This window comes from Carettochelys insculpta, chromosome 15, assembly GCF_033958435.1.
Source record: "Carettochelys insculpta isolate YL-2023 chromosome 15, ASM3395843v1, whole genome shotgun sequence".
NCBI classification, from domain to species: Eukaryota; Metazoa; Chordata; order Testudines; family Carettochelyidae; genus Carettochelys; species Carettochelys insculpta.
In genome coordinates this window covers 15,464,951-15,481,737 of record NC_134151.1, presented here as the reverse complement: position 1 = coordinate 15,481,737, position 16,787 = coordinate 15,464,951, and the positions used below count along the sequence as shown (strand labels likewise).

Here is a 16,787-nt window from a genome sequence, read left to right as displayed (position 1 = left end):
TTGCCTGCAGACAGGTCGCGGGGCCCTGAAAATGGAGTGCAGATGGTCTGGTCTTTGCTCAGCAGCTACCGTCTCCTGTGCCAGAGCTTTGCGTAAGCAAGCTGGAGATCATGTACTTTCCCAGGCCTGCCTCCTTAGAGGACAAGCCTAGGTGCCTGTTGGAGAGAGGGGCGTGCCAGCTGTAGATCCCTGCAGCGCTGGGAGGAGGGCTGGAGTCTCAGGTTTAGGACCAGCCCATCTGTGTTATCACTGCTGAGTCATACCAGCAGCCATGAGACTGTGTGCTTCTATAGCAGCTGGTGGGTCAATCTGTTAGCCCCACTTTAGGGACAGGCACACTGAGGCCCAGAGCAGCAAAGTGCCTTGCCTGAAGTTGAATAGGTGGTCTGGGATGGAACTGGGGATGTCTCCTGATTCTGCCTCCTGCTTTAGTCATTAGATGGGCTGGCTGCCTATGAGACTGAACAAGGGCAGGCTGTGGTGAGAGGCAGGAGGCACATGCTCTGATTTATTCCCAAGACAAAGCTGCAATTTTTAAAAGCACACTGACTCAGCGTTGATTGGCGGCTGTCAGTCAGGCTTTTGTAGCCTAGGTAGAAATAGTTCTGTTTCCCCGGTCCCTTCATTCTGCCCCCTTCAGAGATTAGGACATTGCATGGTACTGTGTTCTGGCCACAATTTCACAACTCCCCCTCAGTTTTGGTGGGGACCCTGGCAGCAAGTTCTCACATTCAAGTGTGTGGGGAGGGGTGGGTGGGGGAGAATGGGGGGAGGGGCGTTTTCACACACTTGGAAGAAGCCCCAGGAAGGGTGAGCAAAGGGATCCCTCCCGCAGGCTGTATGAAGGCCCAGCACTACATGGGACTCCCTAAGGCAGCCGGTCTGGTCCTTGGGTGGGACCTCTGGGTAGGAAACCTGTCCAGAGGAGAGGAGCTGTGGCTGGCAGGACCAATCCCTGTGGACTATTCTTTAGGGCTTTCCAGTCTCTTTCAAATGACGCCAGGGAGGCGCTGAGTCGGTTTAACGCAGGTGCTGACGATGTGGTTACTGTTGGGATTAGTGTGCGTTGCTGAGCAGTGACGATGCAGTTGCTGGGATCCCCTGCTTGCAATGAGCGGGTTTGCCATCGCTTGGCGCAGGTAAGAGGGCACTGGTGAAGGCCCTGAAGAGGTGTGGCAGGTAACAGGGGCATAGACTGGGGGGAGGTGCTGTGGTACCGTTCTGGGCGGCCGTGCTAAGTGCTTACCCGACATTCAAGCAGCTTCAGTCTCTGCTGAAGGCAGCTCCCAGTGAGCCCCAGTTCGGACATGTCTGAGGCACCGGGAGCAGCCTGAGGTGGTGCAGGGATCTCAGAGTCAGGGCTGGGAGACGTGATTAAGGAGGGCAGGAAGAAGACGGAGGCAGTATTGTCTGGGCAGACGGAGACAGCTCCCAGCTTGCAGAGTGCTAGAGGGGCAGGGAGTTGGGAGGCCAGATAATGTTACCACCTGGCACAGTGCACAGGGACTGAGGTGATGGTCAGCCCCAGAACAGAGCAGCAAGAAATCGCTCCGGGGCCTGGCCATCGGCAGTGCCCTTCTAGTGTTCCCACCCCGGAGCCAAATGAATTCTCGTATGTGCACCGCGGTGGAGGGGAGGCGTGACACAGAGGTGTTGGGCAACACATCGACTTCCTACTGGTGCACGTCCCAGCATTCACATGGCAGGGGTGGGGCCCAGGGGCTCTGCGTGTGGGAGGAGCTCAGGCCTGGAGCAGAGAGTTGGGGTGCAGGAGTCTGAGTGCTCTGGCTGGGGGGTCAGGCTCATGGGGGCTGGGATGAGGTTTTGGGGTGAAGGAAATAGCTCTGAACTGGGGGGACTCCTGGTGGATCAGGGGTTGGGCTCGGGCTGAGCTAGGCAGCAGCGCAAAAGCAGGCTGACTACTGCCTGCCAGTCGTGGGGTACTGACCTGTACCCCAGAAGTGGCCAGCAGGTATCCTGGGGGTGGGGCATGAGGTTCTGTGGTGCGCCACATGTGCACACGGAGCCCTGTGGTTCCCTGCCTAGGAGCCAGACCTGCTGCACTGACTCTTCCCTGCTGGCTGCAGCACAATGCTGTGCCAGCTGGGGCAGCTCCTCTCTTGGGGGTGTGGAGGAGGAGCCCCTCTCCCCTTCCAGTGGCAGTTCTGTGCTGGGGCCGGTGGGGAAGGGTGCCCCCTGCTAGTCACAGTGTCTTCAGGGTTTGAGAAGAGACATCTGCCTGCTGTAGCCCCAATCCCCTGTGCAGGGCGTAAAGCAGCATGAACACATCGCTGTGCAGCTTAGTGGGAACTTTGGCCATGGGGTTTAACGTCACAATGTCCCTCCCGCCACAGGCAACTAGTATTCCAGAGGTACCAACCCATGTGTGATATGTCAAGGTTACTGCCTTCCAGATTCATGGCCACGAGAAACGTGTCACAGATCATGAAGTCTGGTTCCCGCCATGAAATCTGGTCTCTTGTGTGCTTTTACCCTGTTCGGAACAGATCTCGGGGGGGGGGGGCGGGGGGGACCAGCGTTTCTCAGAAGGGGCTGGACCTGACTCTAAAGAGAACTGTTTGCAAGATTATTTTTTGGGGCGTCACAAAACTGCCACCCTCAGTTCTTCACTGCCTTTGGCGCTGGGCAGCTGGAAAGTGGTGGCTGCTGGCCAGACACCCAGCTCTGAAAGCAGCACCCGCCAGGAGCAGCATAAATGTACGAATGGCAATACCACACTATGCCATCCTTCTGTGTTGGTGGCTTGGGAGCTGGGCCATCAGGGAAGGGCAGCTGCTGACGGAAGGCCCAGCTTTGCAGGAAGTGGCACAGAATTAAGGGTGGCAACACCATACTGTGGCATCCCTACTTCAGTGCTGCTGCTGGCAGTGGTCTGTCGCCAGAGCCGGGCTCCGAGCCGGCAACCCCCACTCTCCAGCTCTCAGCTCTGAAGGCAGCACCACCACCAGCAACAGTGCAGGAGTAAGGGTGCAGTGCTATATCTCCGCCCCCAAGAACCTTGTGACCCCACCCCAGCTCCTTTTTGGGTCAGGACCAATACAATTTCAACACCGTGAAGTGTCAGATTTTGAAGAGCTGGAATAATGACACGTAGGATTTTTAAAATCCCAAGACTGTGAAATTGACCAAAATGGACTGTGAATGTGGTTGGGCCCTGCCAGTGTCATCCCGACAGCTTGCCTTGCACTGAGTCTGGCAGATGCTTCTGTGACTGGACACTGGTGTGAATGAGAACATGTGTAAGGGCTCCTATTCGTCAGGAAAGAAAACCCCAGAAGTACAGTGCTGCAAAACTGGCCGTGTCCATTAAGCATGAGGTGGCTACTTCTCCCAAAGCATCACATACACTAGACACGTAAAGATGAGCTGTGCACTACTGAAACTCTGCCACTCGTGTGGGTTGTGGAAATATCCTACCAGAGAGTGAGGCAAGGCAATCCCAGGGGTGTGGACCAGATCCCACCCTGACTTCGGTAGGGTGTAGGACAGCTCAGAATTCTTGTCTGGTGTCTGTTGAACCTCCCTTTGGGTCTGTCCGTTCAGGCAAGAAGAGCAAAGATTTTACTGTCACTGCCGACTTGTGGACTCTGGAGAGAGAGAGAAACCAGCCTGCAGCAGGAGTGGACAATTACATGTATCTCTTTTGTCAGAGCGCACACACCAGAGGGCTTTACTGAGACCTGGATTTTCCTGGGGGAGTCTGCGAGGTAGAACTGCTGTCTCCAAGCCGTGGATGGAGAAAGCTCTGTGCTGTTGGCTTAACCCTTCAACCACCAGTATTTCCCAGGCTGCCTTCCAGCAGGATGTACAGAAGTCTGTGTTTGTAGTCTGCAAAGGGCTATTAATAATTGAGAGGTGAGTGCTATTTGCACCCCCAAAATCTCAAGTGTCTTTATAAAGGGGGATTACTAGCACTATCTTCATTTCATAGATGGGGAAACTGAGTCACAGTGTGGCAGAGTGACTCCCCTGAGGTTGCACAGTGAGTCAGTGGCAGAAGCAGGAACAAAACAAGATCAGGAGGTAAAATTATAATCTGGGTTTGAAGGCAGGGCAGACAGATCAAAAAGCAGCAGCAGTAAGCAACGGCTATTGAGTGAGGCTAGCGTGGGACCAAACACCATAGGTATATTGTGCTCAAAACCAGGATACTCACCCCTGGACTGTTAAGTTTTAGGGATCATCTGTAGGGTGAAGTGGTAATTCAGCCCCTGGCCAGAAGACCATGGGTGGGGGAGGGGCTCGTTTCACTTTCCTTTGGAGCCTCAACGGGGGTACAGTTTATAGAATCAGGCAGGTTAATTTTCTGGAGTCCCAGTGGGAGCCCAGGGCATTGGTGGAGTTCCTTTAAGACTGTGACAGCCGTGCTGCGGGGAGCGAGAGGGTGGCAGGAGATGTTGAAACCTGGTTAGACAAACAAGCTCAAGCACCAAACTGCCGCCAAGCCTTAGGGGTCCTGCCTGGGAACCGGTTGGCTGAGCCACAAGATAAAACGGCTTCAAAAGGGCAGGACGACAGCAGGTTTCAAGTTTAGCTCTTGGTCTGGTCCCTTCCAGATGCAGGCTTTGCACAGGGGCAGGGTTCTGTGAAAGGAACTGGGCTTCAGGGTCAGGTGGAGACAAACCAGCTAAATAATTTAGCTTTGGCGCTACTGGCGGTTGGATGGTCTGAGAGCACAGCCCATGAGCAAGTGCCAGGCCAGCAGTAGCAATTTCCATTTCCATTGCACCGCTCTTATCCTGCCAACACATCTGCGTCCAGCCTGAATTTTTTACTTCCCCCGCCTATTTTGCATCACCTAGCGCACAGCTCTGGTACTTCATTCATTGTTCCAGAGTCCTTAGGCACGTCAGCGACAGCAAGCCATAGACTGGAGCAGATGCAGATTGGGGCTGTGTGTCCCATTCAAAGCTTCCTACCATGGAGTGATTTTGAGTGTACCTCATTGCCTTGCCAGTTCCAGGGCTGCATCTTTCCCTTTTCTTCAAAATGAGCAGCATACAGAATCCAGGAAAGAAATTATGTGAGTTAATTCCTGTGTGCCTGTTCCCTGCAGGCAGGGGGGGAATGAAAGAGGCACACTCTAATGTGAAAGGCAAAAGAATTTCTGATAACAATGCTTTTCCTTCCAATACCGATAACAAATAAAGATTTAGCTTTTTTAAACTCACTAACCCTAGCACGGTTATGCAAGTCTGAGAGCCTGATCCCAAGCCCATGACTGTCAATGGACATAGGTCTGGGAGCGATTTTTGACTGAAAAAACTTGGAAAAAAAATACTGATCCTGTGATACTCACATATCTCTCTTATACATGTCAAATTTCCTGAATTGTTTTGACCAGAATAAAAATTCAACAAACAATTTAAAAAAATTTTAAAAAGTTTAAATGAGATGCCTTGTTTTATTTTAATTCAACAAGACTTTGAAAATTTCTTTAATTTTAGTTTGAAAAGGCAACAATCCAAAACTCCCCTCCCCTCCTGCAACTTTCAGAATTTCTGACCATTTTTTAAAAATTAGTTTTTCATGTAAACCAATACATATAAATGACGGATGGTTTAGACAGTACTTGGTCCTGCCATGAGGGCAGGGGGCTGGACTTGATGACCTCTCAAGGTCCCTTCCAGTCCTAGTATTCTATGATTCTATATTTCTCCCTGATTTTTCAGAACTGTCAGCAAATCAAACAAATCTGTTATTTGCCCACTTCTGAAGGGCTTTGAATAAGGGTGCTCTACACTTACCAGGAGATCTGCATGGTGGTGGTTTATTTCTGGGGATCAATTTAGTGCACGTAGTGGGGCCGCGTTAAATCAAACCATCAGGGCTTCACCGACAGCCCTGGTACTGCTTGCAACTAAGTAAGGAAAGTCGACAGGAGAGTTTTACCACTTGACCTCCTGCTGTGGGAACAGCAGTAAAAAATGATTTAAATTGTTTTTTTTCCCCCAGTAGTACAGACTAGTCATAAGGCTCTTGAGCGCCATGCGATATTCAAAGGGTTAGAGTTTAAGTGAAGTTAGAAACAGCAGAATGGAAAAGAAAGATGTGGATAAGAAGAAAAGAGTAGAAGGAGCCCCATTCTCTAACACTCACTGAATAGAATAGCTCCAGGTCCCTGCACTTTGGATTTCTGGGCCCAGGTTTTCAGCTTACTTGCAACTGACTACCTAACTTTTGCATAGACTTCTGCTGCGACTGCACATGGCGAGTGTGATAACAGTGCCAGCACATGCAGCTGATTATCTGTTTGAAGGCTCATCCACCCAAACCATGCATGCAGCCCTGTAAGGGGGCAGGTAAATTGGGCAAACACCTGCTTATAAATGTGTCTAAGTTAACGGAAAAGCCAATCTTTGGGGTCAGTGAAATTATGGCCACAGGCAACTTATTTCCAGGCCTTTTTTATTCCTCCATCCCATACTCACTATGTAGGATTGGAATAGTCTTTTCTCCTTCTTCTTCCATTTTTTGTCACAAAGCCAAACCCTAAAGCAGGGATAGTCTATTTTTGTAAAGGTCCAGGTTTCTTGCTAAGGTCCAGACTCTAGAGAAAATAATAAAAAAAGATTTTAATGGTGGCGCTGAAAATAATAAGTACATAAAAAGTTTTCAGGATTCATGCAAAAGCATCTGGTAGTCTGAACTTAGCCTGCAGTCCACCTATTGACCAACCCTGCCCTAGGGTGTAACTGTTAGGCCTCCTTTATTTCCCTGATTTCCAATGGATTATTGATACCATGCAAATGCCTGAGAGGTGAGCCAAGCATCACTACCTGTCTGTGCGACTGCGGCTGTACAGGACTTAGAGCCCCAGATGTGGGGGCCCCCACAAGGGCCACCAAACACCTATGGAATAATAATGACTTTGGGTGGCTGCCAGGTTTGGTGGATGCAAAGTGGCAACCTAGTGGTGAAAGTTGATTGACTCAACAAAACTGAAGCAAGGAATCTGCTGTCATTCCATTCCTGCGGAAATTGCGATATTGCGATAACTTAATTGCAGAATTTCTCTAAGCGGAGTTCCTTGCCTCTCTCAGAGCCTGCTGCTGACATGGCAAGCACCAGCCCGGATGAGCTGCCTGCTAAGGAACCCCCAGGAGCAGAGTGCCCCATATACAAAGAGATGACCTGCCTTGACAAAATGGAGCTGAACCGAAAACTGGCAGTGGAAGAGCTGATCACGACAGAGGCCAGCTATGTCCACACCATTGAGCTGTGTGTGTCTGACATCCGGATCCACCTCCGGCACAAGCAGGTGAGAGCTGGACTCAAATCTCCCAATACAGGTGCCAGTCACCGCGTGGGGATGTTCTGCTGGTGTCAGATTGAAAAGGGAGCTAATGTGTCCCCACTCCACAGGAAGCCACGCCTGTTCCACTCCACGTGGAAGGGCTCTTTTAACCTTCTCCTCCACAGGAGAAGGCGGGGAGGTGTCTAACCCATCCTGGAAGATTGACATCCAAGCCCATCGGTGCTGGAACTGGAGGTGTTGCAGCATCAACTTGCGTAAAAGTGGTTTGCATTGTGTACAGGGCTTAACAATGGCTCTCAGCTCCCCTATTGTACACATTGTGCCAACAGCCCTGGCCAAGCCTAAGAATAAAGCCTCTGAAATTCCTGGAGGCAGAACCCTCCAGCAGCGCCTCAGAGAGTGACAGCTGCCCTGCAGGAGTTTTACTCCTGAGCTACCTGTGAGATGAGGCAACAAATCTGCAGAAATAGCCTTCGACCTTGCACCTGCACTTTTGCCCACCGAGATGCCTGTGTCTGCTGTTACAGACCCAGATGCCCAGCGGGGGCCAAGCAATATGCATGTGACAAGCAAACTGAGGGCATCCAGGCAGTGCAGTCTGAACGCCAGGCTTGGAATTGGTGTGGAGCACTGGGTGTCCTCCTGGAGCTGGTCACAATGTTGACAGATGCCATTTCATTGACACTTGTATCTTGTTTTGGTGGGTGGGCTGGGAAGGAGAGGGACTGGGGATTGGATCGTGGGGCAGGAAGGCAGAGCAGGGCGGAGGGGCCAGGGGATTGGGCCAGGGCGAGGGCAGGCAGAGGGGCCTGGGGATTCGTCCTGGTTTAACATGTGGCAGACCCAGGTTCAACAGCCTGGTTCAGATCAGGCCAGGCTATACAGAACCGGAGTGTCTCATTCTATTAAACTTCTGGAAGTCTTACTTAACATTCTCCCTTGGAATATTTACAACTTTTTTCATTGGTTGCCCCACGCCTGGGTCCAGAGGCTCCTCTCCTTAGGCTGCGGAGCCGCATTTTAGATGTGAGCAGGTTTGTGCCTGCCCATCCCCAGAACCTCCGTGGATGAAACGTTAGCAGATTTTCATACCTCCAGAGGTTTTGTGAAATGGAATCATTATCCAGCCACTGCCCTGGGCAGCTTCCTAGAGCGGCTTGAAGGATGTGCACACTTCTGCCTAGAGGCGGGTGTCCAGTGACCCTGGGGTAGAGATGTTTCATGTGGGACTGAATTCATTTTGATTGATTGTGGGTTCCTGGTTCCTTCAGCTGCCTGACGTAGACTTGGAAGGGCTTTTCTCTAACATAGATGACATCCTCCATGTCTCCAAACACTTCCTGATGGGGCTGGAAGCGACCATGCACCGGGAGTCTGAGCAGCTGCTTCTGATCGGTAAGTGTGAAGGTGGCGGCGAGGCCCTGTCACTGTGTGCCAGGCTAACACTAAACTGATACTGCCATTCCCCAGCAGAAAAGCGCCTGCTTCACTTTTACAGCCACCACCCTTGGCAAGCTGTCTGCAGCTCTGGCACACCCTGCTAGCCTTCTGTGCACGGACAGCAATCCCGGGCAGCAGGCTCCATCACACCCCTCCTGAGTTGCACTTGTGTCCTGCTTCTCGGAGGAATCCGGAGCCTGCGGGGAAGGAAGTGCTGGGTCTCGTGTGTTAATCAAACAGATTGTTTGTTAGCGCTGTGCAATCACGGGCAGCCTAGCCCTGTAAGGAGCATGTTGCAAGAAGCTCAAGGTCAGGCCAGACTATGGAAGTGGTGAGGGATGTTACAGCCAGCATGGGATGGAGTGCTTGAGAAGCAGTGAGAATCGTTGCTGTGGTGCATTTGACTGGGTCAGGGCCTGGGGCCGCTAGGACTTGTTTGCTCTCCATCTCCTCGTATTTCCTCTTCCCCAGTTTCCAGCAGGGTGCAGAGTCGCTTCCAGTGACTCTGAACTTCTCCCGCTCGTCTGGTGGGGAGGAAACCTCTGTCTCAGCCTCGGCCTTCAAATGCTTCTTCCACACTGTCCCCTGCCAGTGTTCCTCAGACTCAGCTTGGAGGTATCTCCCTCTAGGATGCCTCAACTCCCATATTCGTTCAGTCCTTGGGCTCTTTGTGACCCTGTTGCCCAGACTGTTCTGGCACTGTGAGGAAGCCCCTCCCCTGGAAATGGGGCTGGCTCCCCACTGTGACTCTCTCTGGTCACTTTGCTACCCAGGTGCCTTGTTCCAGGAGTTCAAAGAGGAAATGGAGAGCATCTATAAGGTGTACTGTGCCAGCTATGAGCAAGCCCTTCTGCTGCTGGAGAGTTACAAGAAGGACCCAAGGTTGCAGCAGGAGATTGTGGAGACCCTGAATACAACAGTGTAAGTACCTGTTCCCCAGCTCTCTTGGTGAAGCTAATTTGCTTTGGCCTGGCTGGCACTCTTTATCCAGGGTGGACTTGGAAACACATTCAGTTTACACAGCTGGCTGGACTAGCTGGATGTTCCTGTCCTCCTGGCAGATGGGCCCAGAGAAGCTGCTGCTGGAGCTGTGTGTCTGCAGCCAGCTGCCTGGATTATGTATTCTGACAATACTTGGGAACTATCTTTACACCACAACCTTCTTCAGTCCTCTAGCAACCCTGAGTCACAGACTCCTCTGAACCATCTGCCATGGAGGCTTGTAGGAAGCACTGTGAGGACTGGCCTATTGGTTACGGATGTTCCCAGTCCTGAGGTCTGGGGAAGACTCCTTTACATGTGGCTGAGTAATTCTGCTTCAGCAGGAGATGAGCCATGGCTTACAGCCACCCCAGGGAGCTCCTGATGCTTCCACAGAAAGCCGTTGCTCAAGGACTGAGGAGTGCTGACCTGACAGCACCCAGCACATCCCCCTCATTCTGTGGCAAGTGGTCAGAGCCTCCTGCAGAGATGGACAACCAGCCTTGGCAAAGGCTGGATCGTCCTTTCTCCTTGGAGGTATCCGGCGGCTCCGCTGTGGGGTTCGAGTTTGGAGGGTGAAATCTCATTCCAATCTGGGGTCCTGGCAGGGAGCAGCTGCCCTCACGCCCCAATAATTCACCTTCCCTACAAAAGCAGGGTCAGGCACCGCGTCAGCAGAGAACATGCCCAGGCCCTGAAGGGAATAAAATGAGGTTTAGGGGGCAGCCTGGTGGCCCTGCACTGCCTTGCTCGGTGGCTGCATTCTCAGTGCCTTGATCCTGTCTGACCACATACTCAGCTCCATCCTCCCTCGATACTGCCCCCTTAGGCCCGCTGAGAAACAGCCTCAACAAGCTCTCAGGGGAGACCCATCTCGTCTGACCGCACTGGACAGGACGTCAGCATGGGATGAGCAGGAGGGGATGGGACAGGTGCTTGGCAGCGTGTTGAGAATGCCGCTGCTGTCCCTGATACCCCTGGGAGGGCATGCGGGGGCTGGCAAGGAAGAATCACAAACACTAGCTCTTGCTTCGTGCTGCATTTGCCTTGGACTTTGGTCTCTGTCTCAGACTCTGGCCTTATCCTTCCCAGCGTGGAGGATAGGTGAGGCTGATAACAGAGCAGCACCCACAGCTCGCCTGCTCCCCTTCTCCCCCCAGCAAACAGGAAGTAGGGTAGGAAGGGGCCTGACGGAGGACTGGGAGATGCCCTCAGCATGAGCGGGGCTAAGAGCGGACAGGGGCTTGCCGCTGTCACTCTCACCTCCTTGGCGTGCTATTAGGCGGGGCGCTAGGCCCACGAACGGCTGGGGAGGCAGCTGCTGGGTGCCTGACAGCCCATAGCGCCATGTCTGGGTCTCACTATGACCAGTCAGGGGTGAATAGTACTTGCCGGGCTGTCGGGAGAGAGGCTGGTCAGCCTGCGGCAGCATTCCCTCTGCCAGAGGCAGCTAGTCTCTGCCTGTGTCTGCACTAGACAAAGTAAGTAACCTGTAGATACACAATGCGGCAATCCCAGTGCTGGAATCGACATGCCTGTGCTCAGCTGGCTTGGCTGTCCCTGCTAACGAGGTTGATGGGAAGGTCCCCTTGACCTCCCTCACTCCTTGTGTCTCGTGAGTAGCACTGGGGTCGACTGTGACCCCTGAGAGGTCGGTTTCGTGCGGCCCTGCCAGACGCATGAAATCAAACCCTGGAAGGTCGCCCCTGAGCAGCTCTGTCCACTTCCCCTCTCACCGTCCCTCCCTCTGTCCAAGGCGTGAGTCAGTCCCAGGGGCTGTTCGCTAAACAGGAAACTCACCCGTGGCTGACAGGGACCTGTGCTGGCAGAGACAGCCGTCGCAGTGACTTGGCAAGGCCCTGAGAGGGGACAGCTTGTGGGCTTTGCCAGCTTCCCATTGGAAGGCTGAGATCAGGGCATGGCCTGGAAATCCCAGAACACTGGCTGTGAGCTCAGGGTTCCCTCTCATGTTTTCCACCCTGGGGCAAAATAAATTTTGTTGTGTGCACCAAGGCATGTGCAGACATGCACGACCACCACTAGAAACACATGCTGCCCACTGGGCTGATGAACTGGGCAGTGCCTGAATCTCTCCTGGGCTCCTGCCCACGCGCTCAGCTCACAGCAGACCGTCGCAACCCCCACATAAATCGAATTGCCTGTACAGCTCACGAGGGAGCCAGGAAACTGACTGGGGCTAGTGCTCTGATCAGTTTTCTGGCTCCAGCAAGTGGAGGGGGGCTGGGGACCGGGCGGGGGCCTGGCTCGCTGCTCCACCTCGCTTGCAGAGCTGGGAAACTGAGCACGGCTGGTGCCCTTGTCAATTTCACCGCTTGACTCTCAGCTGCTGCCACTGGCAGGAGCAGTTTCCCCACTCCTGTCAGTGGCGGCAGTCACGTTAACCTGAGACACATGCAGCAAGGCTGTGCATATCTCGGGAGTCTACTGTATAGGGATCATTCATGAGCTCCCCAGTGCAGGTGGTTAGGCTACTGTAAGTCAGCAAAACTCCAGCACAGTAGGGAGAGTTACAGACAAACCGATTGTTGGCAGCTGGGGATCCAGTGGTGAATTAGAAGAGAAAATGAGAACAGTGGCACTGCCCATCTATGATGTGCGTGTAGGATCCTGACCTCTGCATTGTGGGGCCATTAGGTGTATCTGGGGAGTGGGGTGGGGGCTGTTACATGGCACATGGATTTAAGGGGCAGATGCAATTAGCCCGGGACCTTATTCTCAAGTGGAGTTTCTTTTATGGTGATCACCCATGTTTCATCACAGGCATCTGATGTTTCTTTTCCTATCCAGTCACTTCCCTCATGACTGGGTACTCTGTAGGGGTCTATCACCCAGCTGTGGACAGGAAGGAAGCACTGAAAACCCTGTGGAAGTTCAGCTGTGCTCAGGGTTCTAATACTCCTCCCCATTCACCTCTCATGCAGGCCTCACACTGGAGCTTCAGACCTGAGCTTCTTCCTGGTGATGCCGGTGCAGAGGGTCACCAAGTACCCGCTGCTGCTGCAGAAAATTCTGGAGAACACGTCAGCCAGTGACAAGGCCTACTTTGCCCTGCAGAGCGCAGCCAGTGCCATGCTCGAGATCAACACCAACATCAATGAGTACAAGAGGCGCAAGGAAGTAGGTGAGGTGGAACTAGCAAGTTAAAGGCCTTGTCGGGATGATAGAGAGTTTGTAGAACGCAAGATCAGTCAGAAATGTCTCCACTCGTTATTCCGGTTTTTAGGTTTTGGCTTTAACCTGCAGTGGAACAACAGCCTCTGTCTGCCTTGTCTGTAAACTCTTCCGGACAGGGACAGCCTCTAGCACAGTAGGTTCCTGGTCTCAGTTATGTAGGGTGACCATATCTCCCCCACCCAATATGGGACAAGGGGAATGATGCTGTCCCAGCCAAAAGGGGACAGATGGTCACTTTCTGTGGGAGTCAGGAGGTGGCTGCCCTGTGGGGGCTGTCACTCTCCCAGTGAAGCTCCTGGCTTCCACCAGCTGCCCCAGTTGAGAGAAGCTGCCGCTTCATGCTGCCGCTCCAGCTCACAGCTCCCTCAGCTGAGGGAAGCTGCGGGGCAGACAGAGCGTGGGTCTGGCTCTGGCTCTCCCAGCATGGGAAAGTTGGGGGAGGCAGCTGTGCCATGGCAGGGGAGCCAGGGGAAGCTGGGGAGCAGCCACGCTGCTGTGCAGGTCCAGTTCCAGCTCACCCCGCTGGGGGAAGTCGGGGGGCAGCCACACTGCCGGAGAGAGCTGGGAGAAGTGGATGGCAGCCTCATGAAAATACGGGGCCATTAGCCCCTTGACAAAATAAACCGGGATGCCATCCTGGTGTCCCAGATACAGGACTGTGCCGCCGAAACCGGGATGGATGGTCACCCTACAGTTATGGCGTCAGGGTACCAGGTAATATTATTAGCATACTAACACTACTAATTGCAAAACAGACCCTGCAGTGAAGGGAAAGGTTGAAGTGAAACTGACTAGACATGAAGGTGAAACTGACTAATCTGTTGTCAGTCTGAGAGCTGAGAAAGAGGGAACAACCTGCCTCCATGGTATAAAATAAAAACCAGCTTTTAAAGATTTCTGATTTCTTGTTCTAAAATTATTTATATTCCACTAAGCAATTCCCCTTGACACATTGCAGTGTTACCTAGCAGCACACAGGTGACTCCTGCAGCTAGTCATTACTGCCAGAATTCAGTCAGACCCCTAGTGCTTTGCAGACCTGAAACTACCAGCAGTTTTAAAAATACTGGCTTGTTGTGACTGAATATTCTACTCTGTTAGTGCTTTGAGGTGTGTCTTGCTTTCCGCTAATCAGCCTGATAGGGTATTGCTACATTTCCTACAATCCTTTCTTTGTGTTTTACTCTTCTAATGACTATCCCTTTCTTCCTCCTTATTTATTACTTCCATCACAGTAGTACAATGGGGAGTCAAGGCCCTGTGGTGTTAGGCACTGCACAAACAAGTAGCAAGAGACAGGCCCGGGCCACAGAATTTATAGTCTAATTTAAATGAGATATAAATTGTCAGTTTGAGAGGCAAACTCCAGGAGGCAGGTACAGTGTCTAGGGGTAGCTCCAGGAAGGTGGGTAATGGATTAAGCAAGTAGGTGATTTACATCTTTAGTTATCAGGAGGGGTCAGTACTGAGCATTTGTGCCCCCAAAGAACTGAATGAGATGTGATCCCCATGAGGAATCTGGGGCTCAGATATTTCTCAATCCCTCGCCTGTTTATCTTCCTCCCCTGCCATCTTGAGGCAGCAGTCAAATACACCAAGGGTGAGCAGCTGACGCTGCGGGAACTCCTTGGCCGGCTCAACAAACACTCCATCGCCAAGAAGACCACACGGCTGAGCCGGCTCTTCATGCATGAAGCTGGCATTGTGCCCAAGGTGAGGTTCCTGCTCAAGTCTGGCTCCCAGGAAGCAAACCGTGTGTGTGTGTGTGTTGGTGACATATGTGGAAGGAAACAGTTCAAGCGAGGGCAGCAGGGAAGAGGTGCCCTTTACCGAAAGCATCTCTTGGTTTTCACATGTGGCATTTCTGTGGCTTGTAAATATGACGTGTGAAAGAAATCACACTGAAGTTCTGTGGTAATCAGTGTTAGGCTGATGTAATTCATGCTAATACCACGTGAGACACTGGAGTCCTCAGGTGATCCAGCTGTGTTCATTTGTCCCAAATTTCAGAGCTGGCTTCGTGGTTTGAGTTCAGATATCAGATTCACTCTCTTGATCCCCTGGTGAGCAAAGTAATGGAGCATCGTAGAGGCCATTTGCACACCCCTAAAGGCTAGGACTGGGGGACTCAAAAGAGGGATCCCAAGATAGAGAGACAAACCCAGTGGAGTGGCCCCTTGCCGCAGGCTGGGGCAGGCGTGTACACCCAAAACCAGTGAAGGACTTTCTGTGCCCTGCCCAGTGAGGCCTACAGCTTCTGCAGGCGCCCAGGTAATGTATGGGGAGCCCCAGCTCCATGCCCCCAGATGGGGCGTGGTCTCGGGCAGAAGGCAGCCAGCCTTCAGCGCTGCCCAGACTGTGGCACAGGCCCTCCACTTCCCAGTCCTCAGGGCTGTGCAGGGCATGTGGAATGGCGCTTCGGCAGCGATTGAAAGGGCCTGGGGCTCTGGCCGTTGCCATGGCTGTAGTAGCAACGGCAGTGGCTGGAAGCCCCAGGCTCCTCTGAATTGCTGGGCCCCAGGGCAGTTGCCATCCCTGCACCTTCCCCCCTCCCGCCCGCCGCTCAGCAGCCCTGAGCCACTGCACCTGGTACTGCAGTCTGGTCCCTCCGACAGGACAGGAGGAGCACTGGGCCTGCTCAGACTAGCCTTTGGCATTTATTCTCCCCATTGACTTTCAGATTGAGGACAAAGAGTTTGACCAACTGGAGGAAAAGTTTCAGGCCTTGGCCTCTTGTGTGACTGAGCTGAAGGAGAACGTCGCCTCTTACCTGAGCAATTTACAGGTAATGCCTACCCATCCCATTGTGCTTGGAGGGGGCGGGGGGCATGGGAGTTAGAGACCCACAGAGGCAAACTGCTGTGGATGGCTCAGCACCTTCAGCTCTGCCTGAAACCAATGGGATCTGAAGATGCTCAGCACCTGGCTTTGCCTTGCCTTGCTTGGGCCTTGTTTCTGATGGGCAAAACCGTCCCCTGTGCAGAGGACTCCCATGGGTCAGGTAAGAGTGGTGGATTGCTTATGTTCCCCAAGCTAGGTCTGAGCTGACATTGAAACGATGTGTGGGCCTTGTACCAAGTCTCTGCACAGGGAGAAGTTTGCCCCATGTGAGGATTAAATAAAATAATTCCTGCACCATGCTTGGAAGACACACAGTGATCTCAGAGGTCCCAGACAGGATTGTCCATGCCGTGAAATCCCCATACAGCATGAACAGGACTTTTGCCAATGCTGAGGCTGACACATGGGGAACTAAGGCACAGACGGACATAGTGAGCTACTGCTCTGGCTTCCTCCCTTTGATGACCTGCTTAGCTTGAAGCTCAGCCCGCCCACAGGGCCAGAAGATGACCTGGTAATGGCAGCCACACCTTGCAGCCTGCCTTCATCTATAGACAGGGAGTTGCTGGATTGATTTTGACAAACTACAAGGAGCTTAGAGAAGAGCATCTGAAAGGCCCAGGGGGCTGGAGGGAAGGACCCAGAGCAATGAGAAGCACTAACAGGCTAAGCGAAGAGATGAGGAGGAGGAGGGGCTGAATAGCCTTTTTAAATATGGAAAGGGCCTAAAGCCTCATGAGTGACAGGAATTCCTAGCGGGGTGGAACTGCCAGGGAGGGGATGACGTTAAGGATAGGAAACATAAGTGGGGTGCTATTGAGATGCATCTTCTGAATAGTCTGCCAGGAGTACTGTGGAACCTCATTCCTGGGTACTTGGGAAACTAGCATGGGAAAAGCCCTGAAGAACAAATCCTGCATTGGCCCCAGGGGGCTAAGCTGGAAGCCCAGAGAGGTCTTTGCCATCACTGTGCTCCTCACACCATGGCACCAGGAGGCAGGGAAGAGCAGCCAGGACAATAGACTCAGAGGCCTGGCTGGGCAGGGTTGTG

General features: G+C 52.8%; 1 protein-coding gene across 14 annotated transcripts in view; it reads left to right on the top strand.

The window, feature by feature from the left end:
- ARHGEF37 (Rho guanine nucleotide exchange factor 37) overlaps nucleotides 1–16,787 on the top strand; it is a 76,705-nt gene that overhangs the window by 40,276 nt on the left and 19,642 nt on the right. For 9 of the 14 annotated variants that reach the window (XM_075009584.1, XM_075009583.1, XM_075009579.1 and 6 more), the window contains 7 exons: nucleotides 3,672–3,876; nucleotides 7,065–7,282; nucleotides 8,551–8,674; nucleotides 9,493–9,640; nucleotides 12,643–12,842; nucleotides 14,478–14,608; nucleotides 15,576–15,680. In XM_075009584.1, the coding sequence (XP_074865685.1) occupies nucleotides 7,079–7,282; nucleotides 8,551–8,674; nucleotides 9,493–9,640; nucleotides 12,643–12,842; nucleotides 14,478–14,608; nucleotides 15,576–15,680 (912 nt within the window). In that variant the 5' untranslated portion in view covers nucleotides 3,672–3,876; nucleotides 7,065–7,078. Of the gene's footprint in view, nucleotides 1–973; nucleotides 1,140–3,671; nucleotides 3,877–4,856; nucleotides 5,045–7,064; nucleotides 7,283–8,550; nucleotides 8,675–9,492; nucleotides 9,641–12,642; nucleotides 12,843–14,477; nucleotides 14,609–15,575; nucleotides 15,681–16,787 lie in introns of all 14 variants that reach the window. The other 5 variants (XM_075009586.1, XM_075009582.1, XM_075009581.1 and 2 more) reach the window with 3 other exon arrangements.